The following is an 18,301-nucleotide window of genomic DNA, read 5'->3' on the forward strand; positions in this document are numbered from 1 at the left end:
GGGCCTCGAGGCCAATAACGCTGCTTTCTCTGGAAGTCTTCGCGTGTTCTTACTCTCGCTGGTTTCAGGCCTTCTTTGGCATTCACACATGATGACTATCTTTTCCTTATTTTTTTTCCTTTCGGCAGCATGAGTCTGTCTTCCAAGCTGTCGGATACTTTCGTGCTGTCCTGGCGTCCTTGAGCCCAATGGCCGTGTGTCTTCGATTGCCTTCCACGAAAATGCACTCCCTCATTTAGGCGATAAAATGTGCCCGTGTCAGCCCGTCGGCGCTGTCGGGTCCAACGTTACTAGAACAAACTTTTTGTTCTAGTAACGTTGGTCGGGTCCATGCTCTGCAGTGTTGTCCCTACCCGCGCAAAAAAAGCAAGAAAACACAAATGACTAGAAAAGATGCAGCCGTTCGCCAACGGAAGTGACGCCAGAAAACGAATAACAACAAAAAGGAACGTGACTCCGCCTCCGTACCTGTGCACCTTCGAAAAGGGAGACTGGGGAAGGAGACGCGGAGACGCCGCAGCTGGCCGCACGAAGAGCCGCCGCGGCGCAGGAGCAAAATGGCGGAAACTTGTTCAATCCTTTCGCCGTCGAGCTGCCCGAGAAGCTCGATTTCCGGGACCCGGCGGATTGGAAGCGCTGGATCGCTCGATGGGAACGTTACCGGCTCGTGTCGTCACTGCACCTCCGGGACGAAAATACACAGGTGAACACGTTTCTCTACGCCATGGGGAAAGAGGCGGAAGATATCTTTGCGTCACTGAAGCTGACAGGCGCCGAAATGACGAACTACGCTACCGTCAAACGCAAGTTCGAGGAGCACTTCATACCATGTACGAACGTTATCTTCGAGAGGGCAAGGTTCAACTGCCGTGTAGCAACCCAGTGAACCGATCGAAGCGTTTATCACGGACCTACGCAAACTAGCAGAGGCTTGCGAATACGGTGAACTTAAGGACGAGCTCATCCGCGACCGTCTCGTGGTCGAACTCTTGGACTGAGCGAGAAGATGCAGCTCGATCCCAAGCTGACGCTGCAGTCAGCGACGAAATTGGCGAGGAACTCTGAGGTGGTGAAGCAGCAGCAAACAGAAACGCGCCGCAAGAAGCACCCCACCGTTGCTGTCGACGAGGTCAGAAAGTCAGGCCACGGTAAGGGCATCCAGAAAGGAACAAAAACTCCGTCTCGAGCACCTCCTTGCCGTCTACGCACCGCGAAAAGCGACGACGCCGGACGCTGTCGGTGGTGCGGAGGGGCCCGCAACCACACGAAAGCGCAGTGTCCAGCCGCGGACAAGACGTGCAATAGCTGTGGGAAAAAAGGCCACTTCGCAGCAGTCTGCCTCTCAAGTGCGCGCAAGAGTGACATGCCCAACCGTTCGTCCGAGCATAGACAGTGCATGGAAGAATTGCATCTCGGTGAGGTGCGAAGCACGACACCTAACGAGCCTTGGAGAGTGAGGGCAATGGTGAACGGCACACCTCTCATATTCAAAGTTGACACAGGTGCCGATGTCACTGCAGTGCCATTTAAGGACTACCACAGAGGCACCATGGGACCTTTGAAAACAACAAACCAGGCGCTGACTGGCCCAGGTCAAGTGCCAATCGACACAGCAGGCTACTTTAGGGCCATGGTAGAATGGCGAAACACAAGAGTACAAGAGAAAGTCTTCGTCATCAAATGGCTGAGAGAAGCTCTTCTCAGTCGTTCAGCAGCAGAGTCACTGGGCATCGTGCAACGGCCACTGGAGTTGGCAGAAACGCAAGAGTGTGACATCCCTGACATTCTAGCACAGTACCCCAAGCTGACATCAGGACTCGGGTTGATGGAGACCACATACCACATCAAAGTGACCAGCGACACCAAGCCCTACGCAGTCAGCTACCCAAAGCGAGTGCCTATTCCTCTTCTCCCTCTCGTCGAGACAGAACTCAGATGGAAGACCTCGGCGTCATACAGAAGGTGGAACAAGCGACAGAGTGGTGCTTCCCAATGATGATTGCAAAAAAAAAGGAACAACGAACTGAGGATATGTGTTGACTATGGCCAGCTAAACCAGCAGATTGTTCACGAACACATGCTGATGCCTACAGTTGAATGCCTTGCTAAACTAGCCGGTGCAAAAGTCTTCAGTCGCTTATGATGACTGAGGGGCGCGAAAAAACGGCACACAACGAAAAGAAGTACACGATACAGTCGCTTAGACCCACGTGCAGGCTACTGGCAAGTGCCTCTCTCCGAAGACTCATGCGAGTTCATTACTCCATTTGGGCGGTTCCAGTTCCTCAGACTGCCCTTCGGCATTTCTACGGCACCAGAATTCTACCAGCGTGAGATGCTCAGAGTCTTAGAGGGACTGGATGGACTGACATGCCTGCAGGACGACATCATAGTGTCCGGTAGAACAGTCAGAGAACATGATGCAAATCTTCATAAAGTGCTGAGTCAGCTTTCAAAGGCAGGCATCGTGCTCAACGTCAACAAATGTGCTTTTCGACAGAGCGAGGTCAAGTTTCTGGGACACATTGTTTCCGCAGAAGGCATCAGGGCTGACTCAGACAAAGTGGAATGGAGGCCATCACACAAATCGATGCGCCGAAGGATACGTCCGAAGTCAGTTCATTCCTTGGATCAGCAAACCATCTGGCAAAGTTTCTTCCAGGTCTTGCCGACATGACTAAGCCACTGAGAGACCTCATGTGTGCAGATGCCAAGTGGTACTGGGGCCCAGCACAACAGCAAAGCTTTGAAAGCGTAAAGCAGGCACTAAGTGCAACACCAGTCCTTGTGCACTATGACTATGACACAAGAAGCCCACACACACTGTTGGTGGATGCATCGTCTTATGGCTTAGGTGCAGTTCTCCTACAGCAGTTGCACGAAAACCTGCTACCAGTCGCGTATGCCTCACGCTCGCTCACCGAGACAGAACAGAGATATGCGCAAATTGAGAAGGAAGCCCTAGCCATCACTTGGGCATGTGAACACTACCGCAAGCGCCCCTTCTTGGCTCATCATTTCACATTGAGACAGATCATAAGCCCCTGGTTTCTCTGCTGACAACCAAGCGCATGGATGAACTGAGCCCAAGACTGCAACGTTTTCGCATGCGCCTTCTTGAGTATGACTATACGATCTCTTGCACACCAGGGAACAAATTGTTCACAGCTGACCTGTTGTCTCGGAAGCCACAGCAGCACCCTGCTGCTAAAGGCGTCGACAGAGACATCGAAAGCGCCATGGAGGTGTTTGAAGCGCTAACCCTGGAGCAGCTATCAGCATCAGAGCACATGCTGGAAAGGATCAAGCTCAGCGTCCAAGCGGACACCACATTGAGTACAGTGGTGACCCTATGCACTACAGCATGGCCTCCTGTACATGGCCTAGCACCAGAGCTCAAGCGCTATGCAGAAGTGGCCAGTGAACTTTCGCTAGTCAAAGGCTTGCTTTTTAAGGGTGATAGACTCGTCATTCCACCCAGTCTCAGACTGGAACTGCTCGAAAGACTTCACGAAGGTCACATGGGCACAATCTGTGTCGGGCAAGAGCAAGACAATCCGTATGGTGGCCAGGTATTGGAAAAGAGATAGATGAATACGTGGAAAGGTGCCAGGTATGCCAAGAACATAGGAAGCCTGCTACCGAACCACTTCTCCAGACACCACTGCCTGTGTATCCCTGGGATACCATCGGCATTGATCTTTTCTCGTTGGAAGGGAAGGAGCACATCGTGGTAGTCGACTACTACTCTAGATTCTTCGAGCTCGAGCTACTATGTGGCACAGCTACTAAAGACGTCAGTGTTCTGGAACCAATCATAGCACGATTTGGGGTGCCAAGAACAATTCACACGGACAATGGTCCGCAGTTTGCCTCGTGGGAGTTCAGGCAGCTGATGAAACGATGGGGCACAAACCACATAACGTCAAGCCCATACTACGCCCAAAGTAACGGCATCGCTAAGCGTACAGTGCAAACAGCTAAGCAGCTCCTGAAGAAATCTCCCAACATAAACATGGCACTGCTGTCGCACAGAGCCACACTAACAGTGGAAGGCTTCTCACCGGCAGAACTTCTAATGGGACACCGCATCAACACAACTCTGCCATCGACCACCAAAATGCTTCAGCCGAAGTGGGACGACAGTGAATTCAGGCGCAAGAACGAAGCATACAGATGCCAAGTCCGCCACACCTACAACGTGCAACACGGTGCGAAGTAGAGAACGCATCCCACCTAAACAGCTGTGCGAATTCTGAGTGGGGCAGCATCCCATGGGACTGTGACAAAAGAAGCGAGTCAACCAAGATCCTACCTGGTACAGACTTCAACAGGGCTCATGAGGCGTACAGGCAAGCATGTGCAACCAGTGACAATAACAAGAACTGGACGCCTGTGTCGACCTCCAAGCCGTGTGTACCTGTAGCCTGCCCTTCCGAAGAAAGGGGGGTGTCATGGACTACCAACCACGGCGACACCACGCGGCAAACGGTGGCGCGGGCGAAAGGCAACACTTGGACTCAGCGCGGGAAAAAGAAGTGTGTGCATGTGCTCGCGAAGTCACCGCATGTGTATCGTTTCCCGGCCTGCCTACCACGCCGGAATAAGTGGTTCCGAGTTCTGTTCCCTGCTTCTATAATGACTGCGTAACAGCGTACGGCTATGACAGATTTAAATAGAGAGAAAGAAAGAGCAAAAGCGGATAGAAATACAGTGAAATAGAGGAATGTAGAGAAATAAAGGGAATAAAGAAGGAAAAAATAGAAAGAGCAATCGAGAAAGAAAGAAAGAGCGAAAGATAGGAAGGGAAAGATGACGGGTGAAATAAGGAAGGCCGCCCAGGTCCGCTGTTCCTACGGGCTTTGGCATCACAAGTGCAAAGCTGCCTTAATTTTTTCTCCATATTTTTGTTCAGCTTCCCCTTAAAGGGACACTAAAAAGCAAAACGGATTTTTCTCGCATTAGTAAAGTAGTCTTCCATGACACCAAAAACACCACGCTTGCTGCGAGAAGACGCTTAATAAGCGAGAAAACGCGCAAAAAGAAAATACAGGCGGCGACGCCACCTTGGAATTCCCACACCATTTGCCGTGACGTCACATATTTTTGACGGCGCCTGCTTGGGCCTACGTAGTTCCTAATGGGTTAAATCGAAGTACATTGTCCTCTGAGGGGGCCAGAGACTTGACATAACGAGTTTCTGGAAATTTCGTCGAGCCAGTGGCGCCAAAATACGTTGAATGCTCTTTGAAACCTTTTACGTCACGAATTATAAAGTTCGGCGCGAAATTTAAAAATGAAACTTTGAACTTGGTTTTCTCCTCTAATAATAAACCTATGGTGGTGAAATAAACTACACAAGAGTTCTCCGAGCACACTTTATCAATCTAAACCAATTCATTGTTTCTCTTTAGTGTCCCTTTAAGCTGCCACCGCAAGTGTACGAGCTTTGTACAATGTGCTTTACTCTCATCCACATGCTTTCTGTGGAATCATTGTCACTCCTCCGGTGGTATTTCAGGTATTGAAGTGAACGAAAAAGAGTCCTTTCGCTGTGAAGGCGGCAGCCAGCGAAGATATACACTACCATTCTTGGCTATATATGTACATTGAGCGAATAACGACACTCACAGATCGCGGTGTTCCTCTTGCGCCTTATAAATGGCAGTCTCAAAATCAAATGCTATAGTAAACTCTATTGTACAGAAATGGAATGACGTTCGTTCCTTATGCAAGTGGTCTTTATTGGGGCACAAATTGTTCGCATCATTCTTTCATTTTGGTGGAATCATGCGCCAATTTATGTTGACTCTTACGCCCATTTTTCTACGGAAAAACGCTGGATTAGTTGAGTTAATTGGCTCGCCTCAAAAATTGTTCTATGCATCATTTTGTCCGCAAATGCGATATGCCAGAACCCAGATATCCGCTGAGTTTTTTCCTTCGGAATACTTTTGTTCGTGGCTCTAATCTGACTAACTGGCCAGGTGCCTTCCTCTGGAAAAGAGTAGCTTTGCCTCAACACGGCACACAGTGTTTGAGAAGAAATAAATTTGCAATAACTTAGCTTGGCATTATCTTTTTGCAGGGTGTGTATACGTGTATGGTAGCCTTTGGCCATCACGAGAGCGTGCGAGTGGCGACTACTGTTCACCGACGGCTTTCTACTTTTCCTTCTGGCTGCACACCGGCCTGTTCATCTTCCTGGGACTCTTGCTTGTCATCTCTCAGCTGGGAGTCCTGTGCAAGTGCCGCTGACATGACCTAACCACTGTACATATCATTCCGTCTTCTTTTCACAATGAATTAAATTCATACTTTAATGAGCAGATTGACGTTCGCTTCGTCTGCATTTATTTCACGGAAGAGAAAAAAAAAATAGAACGGCATACGCAGATTCATCAAAAGAAGGCTTCCTATAGGTTGTTACTTCGTTAGTATTTTAAATTGTCCTAGCGCTCAACCTCTTTACCATGTACTGAAAAGAGTAAAAGCTCGTTAATTCGAACTGACGCCCTGGCCCCGCACAGCCCTGTGTATTTCTATGTGGGAAAACTCCCGATAATTCGAACGCGTCCGTAACCACAACGGGTAATTCGAACTGGGAGCCCCTGGTTTTCATCGCTCCTCGCAGATGTAGGCCCAGAGTGATCACAATGTGTTGCAAAACCAAACCAAACCAAATTTACTAGAGATGCAAAACAACGAAACAGCAGCATTTCTCAGCAGATGAGAATCTGGATGCTGCGCTGGAGCTCTTGGACAAGCTGCAAATGATGCTCATGAAATCGCGACAGAAGAAACGCAAACAAATGCAAATTACTGATTACTTTCAATTCTGATTGCATTAACTCTGCCATGTAAATAATGTGTTTTGGAGCATAAATAGCGTCATATATTACATGAAGGCTCACTGCTCACATGAATGCATTACGGTGCTTGTTTCTGGCGTATCACTGACTGATCAATTTATTCTGTTTGCTGTTAGAGCTCCATGAACTTAATTTATGAGATCACCTGCCACAAGCGTGTAGTAGGATCTAGTTTGCAATAACGAGTCCAGAGGTGGCTTCTTTGTTCTGTGGGTTCTGCCTGCGCAGTCTGGTGCGATGTCCATTCATTCTAGCAGCTGCCCGCTAATTCGAACTCCACTTAATTCGAACAATTTTATAGTTTCCTTCGAGTTCAAGTTAATGAGCTTTCACTGTATTTTCAACTATCCAGTCATTTGTTTACCTAAATCAAGGTCCTGGTTTGCCTCGGTACAGTGGTTACGATGCTCTGCTGCTTGGCCGAAAGTCGCATTTCGATGGAGGGGAAATGCTAGAGGCCCGTGAATCATGGGCTTTGGCAGGATTTTATCCTGGGGTGGGGTGCAAACCCGTGTTGCATCGCGGTGGGAGAGGGGGGTGGGGGAGCGCTTGGGTGTGGCTTGGGGGTGCAAGTGCCCCTTTTGCAAGCGCCCATGCCGTGTGTGATGTGTGCACGTCAAAGAACACAAATTGTCGAAATTTCCGGAGCTCTCCACTACAGTGCGCCTCGTAATCATAGTGTGGTTTTGGTACATAAAAGCCTAGGTATTCTGGGACCAGACAAAGGTGAGTGTTTTCTCGATCATTACTACGTCTTCGAGACCACTGTGGACAGCTAAAGTAAAGGCATGTCGCACGGAGAACATTTCGCGTCCTGTGGAGGTCACAGTTAATTCGAAAGGACATGTGTGGGCTATGCGAAAGTTCCTCTCATGAAGAGAGCCAATGATAGGCAGGTGCATGTATGACAGTTCAAAGTAGGTTATGACGACACTCCCTAGTGCGGGTACAGTTCACCATACACTGTTCACTTGCTGCTTCTGTTCAGTTGCTGCTGCTCCGGGTCTGTATACACGCATACGGCACTCTTACATGACTCAAATATTTCTATAATCTTGTAAGATGATTACAAAGCCTTAACTGGAAAAAATGCACCAAGCAAGTGAGCTCACGTTGTTTGTTGGCAATTGTGAATGTATACCAGTGTACACCCGTGAGCAAAAGTACACGGACTAAGGAAGCGCAAATCGAACTCGCTGTCTACGCTGTCTAGTCACGAGCGTCTGCTGTCGAAAGCAGTGCTTTATAGCTGTCGACAGTATTACTCTGACGGAATTTGTCAGAGAAATGCTCTCAACAGCAGATGGCTCGCCACTACACGGCGCAGACAGCAAAGGTATACGGACGGCAATAGTACGTATACTTTTGCTCATGGGTGTACATGTCAACAAGCAAATGCTTTAGAGTTAAACACACATGATGCACAGCCATCTGCTTAATAAAATTGCAAGCTGGTATTGAGCAAACTTATCTCTTTGTGTTTGTTCAGCATACCGCTTGAAGTATGCAGAACAAAGCTTGAGACAATCATATTAATGTGCTAGTGTTATAGAGTCCGCGTCTCAGAAAATGTGGTGTCTGTGGCATTGTTTGCAAGCAAAAAATCCGGCAGATCCCACTCATTGTGGGAATCAGTTTCATGCAAAGCAGTCGGTGAGTGGCAGCCAATGCTGGACTTCTCGCGTTGAACAAAGAGCTATGAGGTGGATCGACGTTTTTGTGAAAATTGAGTAGTTCTGAGCACATTATGGGCTTACCAGGCATGCCGTACTACAAATAACGTTCTCTATAATTTCCTTGGCTTGAATGTCTGTTCGTTCTCATGAACTACAGAGTTAGTGCTTCACTAAGTGCTCTTGCTAAGTGGCATAAGCCGCCACACGATCAAAAGGGTACAGCCCAATACATCCATGGGTCTAGTCTTTCTTCGGTAGTGGCAAAAATAATTTGCTAACACAGGCATCATCAAGCTATTAAGGGCGAGCACATTTAATATTAAAGCTCCAATCTGCTCCTCCCAATAATAACTGTTTATTGAAAGCATGGACTGCATCCACCCTTCTGACAATGAATTGCGAGTATGATCCACGGAAACATTCGTCAGAACTGCAAAAGCTACCACCATATTTTACATTTGCTTCGGTAATGATTTCACCATTGAACCCCGCTCCCTAGTGCAGTGGTCGCCATTAGAACACAAATCACCCAGGCAAAATCGCACCCACAGAATGCTAGAGCAGTGCTGGACTTTATTAAGCACGAAAAGAAAGTTACTTCCACTTGGGAAGACTGAAATAAAATATGGCAACTTGGCGCAAGAAAGCACATGCCCTGAATCAACAATTAAACTTATTTGCATCAGGATCTCTCATAAGATTGAGCAATATCCCACAGTAATGTGCAAAACTGTACACACCACATAAAATTTTGACAGGATGACTTGCACGACAAAATACCCTCTCGAAAATGTGCACACCCCTTGTGCAAATGTTAGGAATTGAACCTGTTGCTTGAATGTGCTGTCGTCACAAGCACTTAATTGAGCATCTTCAGCACTGCAAGTATTACCTGCAATTCACCAGGCAAATCTACTATGCCCACACTTGACAAATTCAAAAGGTGTAGCCAGAGCCGGCGAAGAAATGGGTGTCACAATGATCACAAAACATCTCCGTCAAGACCAAGAGATTGGCTAATTTGTTGGAGATAATTATGCTTTAGAGGCAGTAAGTATTGCCTCTCTTCAGGCACTTTGTCACAGTGACAATCTGTTTCATTTAAGACTCTAGGCACTAAAGTTGCCACAGTCTGCACATGAACCGCAGCGGGCACATTCTCTCTAGACGGAGATGTCCTCAAAGGGCGAATAATGGGCAGAATATGTCCCTCCGTGGTAAAAATGTACTTAGCAAAGTTCTTGTTTAAGGGATTGTCAACGTCAAACAGCAGGTAAAGGTACTTGCATGTTTCACTTAAAAAAAAGCTTTCCATACGGTCTTCGAGGGACTTGTCCTGCACATTGTGTATGGTGGCATAGCCGCATGGTGCTTTGGTGTGATTGTTGAGGCTCTGTAGAATGTCTCGACCAACGTGCAGGTAAAACGGGTTCTTGGTGGCCCGATACAAGAGGTATGTCGATTCAATCAGTTCCGGTCTGAGGGGATAAAAGGCCAAATCGGGCAATGCTCTCTGCCAATTGAAACGCTCTGGCAAGGCACCAAAGCGCCTCCAGATGGCATAGAAGAGGGCGTGGCTGCATATGGCCTCCTCAATGTCGCCGAGCAGGACTTGGATGCCGGAGAAGGATGCCTGCAAGGAATCAATCCACAGTGTGGACGTCGAGCCATCCTGCATGTTGACGTTGACGTAGAGCGGGTGTTCCCCGCAGCCCTCGTTGCACGAGACGCGTCCCTTGCGCATGTATTGCTTGATAAGGCTGTAGCTCTCGTTGAACATGCGGAAGTCTTCCATGTCGCCGAACAGGATGTACGTCTTGAGTAGGTACTCAAAGAAGGAGTCGAGGCCGGCGCCGATGCCGCTCATCTTGCCGACCCACTCGCCCGTGTTAACGTCCACGATGTTTCCCAGGAGCCCGGTGTCCTTGGCCCGGAGCCGCCACAGGGCCCGCGTGGCCCGTCGCGCCGCCTCCTCGTACGCGCCGTCGTCCAGTAGCCGGCTCAGCACGCCGAACTCGAGAAGCAGCGAGCCTGCGCCGGCGGTGCACGTGTGCGTGGAGACACCTCGAGGCACGCCGCGGCGCAGGTTCACCCTCGGGTAGGGGATGCCCGTGCGCGTGTTCTCGAAGGCCGGCAGCAGGCGCGACGCCAGGTCCCGCGAGAGCTGCAGCAGCTCGTCCCGGTATCCGGGGGGCCGCAGGTCGCCAAACGGCTGCTCCCGGTCCGTGATGAGCAGGTGCGCCGACAGCAGTGCGCCCAGCAGCCGTATGTTGGCCTCGAACACCTGCACCACGTTGTCCTTGTCGAAGGAGACGTGTTCCAAGATGAGGCGCACGGCGTTTCTGAACTCGCTCGCATTTCCCATCACGGCCAGCGTGTCGAGCGAATCAACCAGGGTGAGCGAGTAGTCGCCCAGAACGTCGTTGATGTTGATGTTCGACGGGTTGTCGTAGTCGGGGCCCCGGCCTGTGCAGTATATGGGGTTGAGCTCGTCTTTCGGAAACGCGTACTTCATGTAACTGTCGTATCCGAACTGGAACATACGCTTCGCCTCCTCGACCATGCGGAGACGTAGCTCCTCCGGGAAACTGCCGTACTTGCGGTCGTAGAAGCCTGGCTTGTAGAAAAACACATCGTAGCCGGTCGTCCACGGCGGCAGGGATGCGAGGGCGACTGCGATTATCACAAGGCCCATGACGACGCCGATCAACCAGCAGTCTGTGTCGTCATTCCGTGCGTGTGCGCTACGTGGACGGCTCCAACAGACGGGGCGCCGCCGTCAGCTTGACTATGGCGCGACTCGGCATGTCGCAGCCGCGGTCCAAATACTTCCAGCTCCTGCCGAGTCTTTTCTTCGGCGTAGCCCACCGCCAACCCACTTGGCAAACTTCCTCGCCCACCGTATCCCACCGGTTGCTTTCGGATTTCCATGTCAGCTTGTCTCGGATAGCGACGGCATAGAACATCTGCGACGAGAATGGCTGGAGAAGTTGAAGAAGCTAGCGACTACTACGATACTACACGTCTGTACGAAGTGGAAGTAAAAAAATGGCCCTGATATGAATAGGTGAATGACTTTTTTTTTCTTTTTTAATTATAGGAATACGTGTAAGTTTGCCATTGCAATGCGCTCTAATAAAATCCAATTTTTTTGTAAAGCATATTGCTTCTGCATCGCAGAGGAGTTCTCGAAACAAAGCATCAGACGCTTCTGGTCATAAATATTTCCATAACTATAAGTTTCTAACTAGTTATTACTATAATGGCTCTCTTTTTACACCGTCGGTTTCGGTTTCATTTTCGGAGTTCGTAGCCATGCGAACGTTTTAGGATAGTTTTAGGAAGAAAAAGGAAAAGTTGTCCTAGTAGGTGACTTCGATGTGGTTGCACCAGTTCGCGTCAACGGCTAACGAAGACCATTTTTGCACCGCTTTAGTTTTCCGGATGAGATCCAGGCAGCAAAAGTATACCTTTGTGCGAGCACGGCCGGTGCCGGTGCGCGTATAGGTCCTCCTACTAGTGCGGCTGTGGGCTGTGGTATGCGGCCATGGCCAGTACACTCACCGCGTCATCTGCTAGCGCACGCTGAACGACCGGATTGAACGCTCCACCGTTACAACCTTGGCGCTGGTGCCGAAGCTACAGCTATGTGGCACGGCATCGGTGCAACTTGAGGACCGGCGATGAGGTGTGATTTCGCTCGCGATGTGTGTGAGGTGCTGTGCTGTGGGAGGGATGCGGTTCTCGGAGTTTTTGTCTACGGTCCCCGTTGTGCAGCGTGCAGCTTCATACCATGCCGGCAGGAAGGTAGGCTTAGGGCCTATTGGCAACTTCCCGCGACAGACAAGTGGCGCTAGCCCCAAGCAACCACGGATATCCGCTCAGTATCCATGCAATAGCCCAACGTCCAGTGCCAGTGTGGGACATTCAATGGATGTACATTAGAGATACCATAGCGGATATCCATTTTTGGAGTTGTGGCGTACAGACGAGTTATAATCGATTATGGATCTTCAAAGGATATTCATGTATGACTTTGTGAAGGAGTCCACAAATGAACGTGTATTCAGTACATAAGCTGAAACAGCAGCTTTTTTAGACATGGCAATGCGCATCGTCACAGGTCATAACCAGAAAATTATTTACAGTGGAACCCCGATTATACGACATTGAGGGGTCCACGCAAAACCGTCGTATAATCCGGGCGTCGTATAATCGAAAAACTAAGAATATAGGCAGTGGCAATCAGCCTTGGCCAGAAAAGGGGTACAGACCACCTGAATAAGCCCACGACACGACCCTGTGCTTTTCCAAGGAAGGTAGATTAAATTATTTTTGAAAATGCCAGCGAACGGCAGCATTGCTTGGTAGAAAGAGGTATGAGCGATTCGTCATCCTCAACTTCAAAAAATTGAATCCAGTGCGCATCTTTCTCCCTATAAATCGAATTCAAAAGTTGCCTGTGCGTAAAAACGAAACCGAAACCGCGTTGGCAGCAGCCTCCCGTCAGGAGAGTCAGACAGAGTGTCATCACCATCACATAATGGCGACAGAGCACGAGTTTGCGTAGAACATATACTGAGGAGAGGCCCTGACGTCACTCGTTGTGAAGCCGTGGTGAAGCCGGAAGTCGGCCATATTGACTGGGCAAATTCTCCTCTCTTGTTTACATCCGAATGTGAAGCGAAAGGCGCGACTCTCTCTCCGGCTCGAAAAGCACGTGGGCTGCGCGGCGCGCGCGCCGGTGCTATCCGAAACCAACTGAACGGATTTTAACGCGCTGTTCTGCCGCGATACGGCTGACGAAATCTCTCCGTCTGGGTATTGTACTCTTGCACTGCCGCCGTTTACAATAAACTCCGCTAGTTGCACGTTAAGTTTTTTTTTTATTTGAACAGTTTCTTGTGAAAATAAAGATGTTATGTCGGATCAGCCAATTCATTGCCGCGCAACGAACCAGGCGCAGAAATTTGTACAGCTTCTTTCAGATCGCTTTTCTTTTACGCTTCTCTTTGGGCTTTATGGAACTTTCGGCCAGGCTGTGAGCTAGGCACGGCGATACAAAAACATGTCTTCTCTGCAATAAACCCGGAGGCCCGTAGTTATGCCACTAAAATCGGCGTCGGTGGAGCATGTATACGTGACAGCCCGTTTAGGTTGCGGCGGCCTCCTTGTTTTCGCTTCCCTTATGTGCGAAGCGTACTGTTTTCAACGGATATCCCAAAGGCCAGGATTTCATTAGGAAGAAGCAGCGAACACCAACTGAAGGTGCGTGAGAAGATGTCTCTGGTGTGGATCACGCGCACTGGTACCTACGGAGAACTTAAAGGCGAGGATCGCGTTAGGACGAAAGCTGGGAAAGCCAGCCGAAGGAATGCGTGGGAAAAGGTCTCCCGGATGGATCACGCGCGGACACAGCCGCCAAGGACGGCGGGGAAAGCCAGCCGAATGCGAGGGAAGATGTCTCCGGGATAAGTGGCTAGTTATTTGAGAACAGGAGAGAGAAGGCGCTTGTTTCTGTCTCCCTTATCGGGAACATAGCTAAGCGCCTTGCTTGGTGGTGAAGTGGTGGTTCACACGCGGACACAGCCGCCAAGGATGGCAGAGAAAGCCAGCCGACGGAAGGCGACGGAAAAAGGTCTCCGGGATAATTGCCTGTTTATTAGAGAAAAGAGAAGGCGCTTGTTTCTGTTTCCCTTATCGGGGACCCGGCTAAGCGCCTTGCGTGGTGGGGAAGGGGTGGTTCACGCGCGGACACAGCCTTCAAGGATTTAAATGTAAACATTTCGACAGAAGTCTGTCTGGCTGGGTGGAAGAATTAAGAAGTTGAAATACCTCCAGCCACAAAGATGCCTTCACCTACCCACCTCGCCAACTCTTCTAGGGAAGTTCTTGATAAACACATCTTATGTTTTTATCCTTTCAAGAAAAATGACTGTACTGGTTTGCGAGCACTCACTATTCGAAGGTACTGTATCAAAAGGTGCCCGGAAGAGCACCGATAACGTGAGGTATTGGCGTTAAAGAGCAGTGACAGCGTGGTTGAAAAAGCTAATTCTAGGCTAACTCATGAATAAACTCACTCGGAGCTTAGTCAGACTCGGATCAGGCTGTGAGGGGTGAATTTGAGTTCGAGTGAGTCCGGTTGAAGAAAATTTTCGTGAGTGTGAGTCCGAATGAGCCCTAAGCGCAAAAAATATTTAATAAGTGAGTATGAGTGGGCTCCACAAGTTTTGCTGACCTATGCTTCTTACATCCGTATTCAGTCTCTAATTTGCATTTGAATGGTACACCTACACCCTCCCCGAAGAAGGCTTGAAATACATGCTGCCAATGCTCAACAAAGTGATTCTTTTTTTGTTTTTAAAGACTAACAACGTGACAGATTTTTCGGATTGCTATAGTCACAAATATTTGTGGTGAAAATTTTGCACGTCACTGAATTGTAGATGTACTGCTCGATGTGTACTTCACAATTTTCCTCCGTACTTGTACTTGTCATAAGTGTCATTAAAATGTGTTTTGCTCCTTCTGTCTTGAGTTCTAAAATAATTTGGTCACCATCGTTCGAACGGCTTTGTCCGACGCGCATTCAACGAGATGCACCTGGTGACCTTGTGCAGGTGTGAGTAGACATTTTAACGAGTTTTATTTTTATTTATTTATTTATTTATAGGATACTGCAGGCCCATTGAGTGGCCCAAGCAGGAGTGGTTACAATATACATTCACTGAACATTATACATTGTACACAGATCCGTGCAACAACAAGGCAAAACAATCGCCATGCATTGCAATCACACCAACAAAGGTACAGACAATACAGCGAAAAGCGAGCATCTTAAGCGAAGCAGAACAGGTAATTTAATACGCACAAGCATGCTGTAACTATAAAGGAACATGAAAAACAAGATTCAATTACAGTCTTGAATAAGGACCTGCGGGCCGCAAATGCATCGTCCACTGTCATAATTACCAACACCGCATAACTGTCACTGACCTGCAAGGCATTCATTGAACAGATTCTGGAGCACAGTTGCTATCTTCTATGATGGCTCTTCAGCATGATTTTGCTGGACACTGCAAATCCAAAGTAAGTACGTATACGCGCGCTCGTTCCACGCTTTCTAGTTCAGAATTCTGGTTACAGCCACCACCGGGAGAACACCGCGTAGCTAACAATGCGGCACAAAGAATGGATGCTGTCGTACAACTGCAGCACGCCACGGTTAGGTGCGAGGCCCACGAAAACGCGCACACCGCCGCTGAACCGCCGGACCGATGCCGCACCGCACCACATCAATAACAAAACGCCGCCATTGTGCCCAGTGAATATGGCCGCCATGACGTCATTTCCTCCACACTTTTCCCGCAGCGCGCCGGCTGGGCATGCCCTCTCCTCTCTTTCCTTCCTCCGTGGCGTAGAACTAGAATGTAGAATTATGCGTAGAATGCTTTCGTGCTCGACTGAGCTGTGTGCATCGTATTTGTGCCCCTGTGAAGTGCAACTAGTGATGTCCCGCTGTTATTATGAACGTTCATGTCAAGCGAAAGTTATTTTGCACGGTGAAAATAGCTGCGTCGCGTCCTTTTGCGTGCTCAAGACCTGTGACTGCGAGTGCCGCAAACAAGGGCAGGAGACCAGCTGTATGTCGACCAGGAAAAGTTTCCACGGACCGAAAACGTGAAAATATATCTGGCTCTCAATGACCGGTCAGCTGAAGCTACTCAGTGTGGAAAGAGCTTGTCTAGGTAACGACCCTGGATACGCACGCAACCGAGGCGTATCCAGAAGCTATCTTAAAAGCCAGGAAAACTGGATTTCAGAAACGCGTGAACTGCCAGGAGAATAAATTTACTGTCTCACTCACTACTTTTGTAATTGTGAACTTAGGGAAAACTTGGTCAGCGTTCAGATACGAGTAAAGAAGGTGATTTCTTTTCTCGGACGGAATAGAAAGTCGTCGTAAGATGCGGGGTCGGTGTAAAATTGCGTCGTATAACGAAGGTTTTTAATAGGTTATTTATTTCTATGCGGGTTTTGCCGGGACCAAACCAGGGGCGTAGCCAAGGGGGGGTTGGGGGGGGGTTCAAACCCCCCCCCCCGAAATTTTTCAGTTTTGCCTGTGATACACGCACACATACAAACGCACGCACGAACATACATAAAGCATGGTTGAACCCCCCCCGAAAAAAAATTCTGGCTACGCCCCTGGACCAAACCGATTCGTCGTGAAATGCGGGTCGTCGCAAATCCGGGGGACGCATAATCGATCCACTACTAGGTTTAGAACCCAGAAACATCATTGAGGTACCACGTACAATAAAATATTTTCATGTATACCCCTCACTAATCGAAATATAATATTGACTTGTTCGCTTGATTGTTCTATTATACTGTTACGTGAATGACGACTCGGTAGGCCGTAGTCCGTAGACTATTTACACGATATATTTACAGTAGCGGTTGCAGCGCTGACCAGTTCAGCTCAGAGCCCGAGCGGAGAGAGATCTTCCTTTTCTTCGTCCGGCGCACACGCGCATGGTTCGAGGGGCTGGCAATATGCATGTAGCAATATGACCTAATTGCCAGTAAACAGTTTAGTTGTGTAACTGCACATATGCCAGCCCAAATGACTGAAATATGAAATAGTATATACATCTTCTGCTGGCCTTCTACTTCATTTAAAAATCCTGCACAACATTACTGAAGACCTATGAAAATGTCACTGCCTTGCGTTTACACGCAATGCCTGTGCATTGTTTTGTATTGTATTTGCATTGTTTTGTTTTGTATTTTATTTATCCCGCACCCTTATGCTTTCGATCACACTTAGGCATTGTTCAGTGCTCACAGGTTGAAACTGTGCAATTTAAAGCTAAGTTATGAATGCAATTTCATTTCTAGCATCTCCAGTTCGTGTCGTATTGGTGTAAATTCAACTTTAACCCTCATATCAGAGGCAATATTGCTTTTGGGAGCTGCATTTGTAGCAACATAACGCACTTAACTCGAGCAATTGTGCATACCAGTCGTTATTCTGACGCAGACACTTGGGCTAGTTGGTGATAACTTGGGCATCTGAACAAATGTAAAGGAATGCTCGAGTAAGGAACAGACACGTAGACTCCCTTCCTGTGTACGTGTCTCTTCCTTATTTGAGTGTTGCTTTGTGCTTGTTGTTTCAATCTGTGAGCGCTGTACGTTCAAGCACACATACTTATAAGGTCCATAATATGTCCACGACAGGATCCCGTTCTGGATATCCTGTGAATCTGCAAAAATGTTTTTTTCAACATCTGTCGGACCTCCGATTGAGCTCCAGCGGAGGTTTACATTTACGGATCCCCACTGGATATCCATTACATCTGAAACGGATATATATTGGATTCGTGAGGGATATCTGTGGTTGCTTGGGGTGCGCAGGGTTCCCCATCAGGGGGGGGGGGGGCAAAGGTTCATCACAGCGCCCCCCCCCCGCCCTACTAAATCAATGTACGGGGCAGATTTTGCGGCCCCCCTCTTAGGTGACTAGAAGGGTCAATTTACGGGGCAGATTTTGCACCCCCCCCCCTCTTCGGTGATAAGCGGGGCGGCCGCCCCCCCCCCGCCCCTCCTGTGCGCACGCCTATGGCCAGGATATCCGGTTGATAATTTTCCATGCAGGGCTCAGAGACTGGTTAAAAGGAAGCCAATCGGATGAGGCCGTGCAGGTGCTCAGAGAATGTGGGCCTCTCTAGCACCAGGACTCAT

At 48.8% G+C, this 18,301-nt stretch overlaps 2 protein-coding genes across 3 annotated transcripts in view; one reads left to right on the forward strand and one right to left on the reverse strand.

Annotated features, from left to right (window-relative positions):
• The window catches only part of LOC119382406 (uncharacterized), a 126,160-nt gene extending 119,831 nt beyond the window's left edge, over positions 1–6,329 (forward strand). Inside the window, exons 1-2 of one of the 2 annotated variants that reach the window (XR_007415045.1) lie at positions 711–4,538; positions 6,089–6,329. Coding sequence is in view for 1 of the 2 variants with exons in the window: in XM_037650096.2 (XP_037506024.1) it covers positions 6,089–6,258 (170 nt within the window). In the remaining variant the exon portion in view is untranslated. Of the gene's footprint in view, positions 1–710; positions 4,539–6,088 lie in introns of those variants that run through there. The other variant, XM_037650096.2, reaches the window with a different exon arrangement.
• A 2,772-nt stretch (positions 6,330–9,101) lies between these two features.
• Positions 9,102–11,475, reverse strand: LOC119382404 (ER degradation-enhancing alpha-mannosidase-like protein 1). The gene has a single exon (XM_037650093.2). The coding sequence runs from the start codon at positions 11,241–11,243 to the stop codon at positions 9,531–9,533; it is 1,713 nt and encodes a 570-aa protein (XP_037506021.1). The 5' UTR covers positions 11,244–11,475; the 3' UTR covers positions 9,102–9,530.
• Between the last annotated feature and the right edge of the window lie 6,826 nt (positions 11,476–18,301).

This window comes from Rhipicephalus sanguineus, chromosome 2, assembly GCF_013339695.2.
Source record: "Rhipicephalus sanguineus isolate Rsan-2018 chromosome 2, BIME_Rsan_1.4, whole genome shotgun sequence".
NCBI classification, from domain to species: domain Eukaryota; kingdom Metazoa; phylum Arthropoda; class Arachnida; order Ixodida; family Ixodidae; genus Rhipicephalus; species Rhipicephalus sanguineus.

Bases quoted from the DNA above. Each gene is read 5' to 3' on its own strand.
- LOC119382404 (XM_037650093.2), bottom strand. From the start codon at position 11,243: ATGGGCCTTGTGATAATCGCAGTCGCCCTCGCATCCCTGCCGCCGTGG.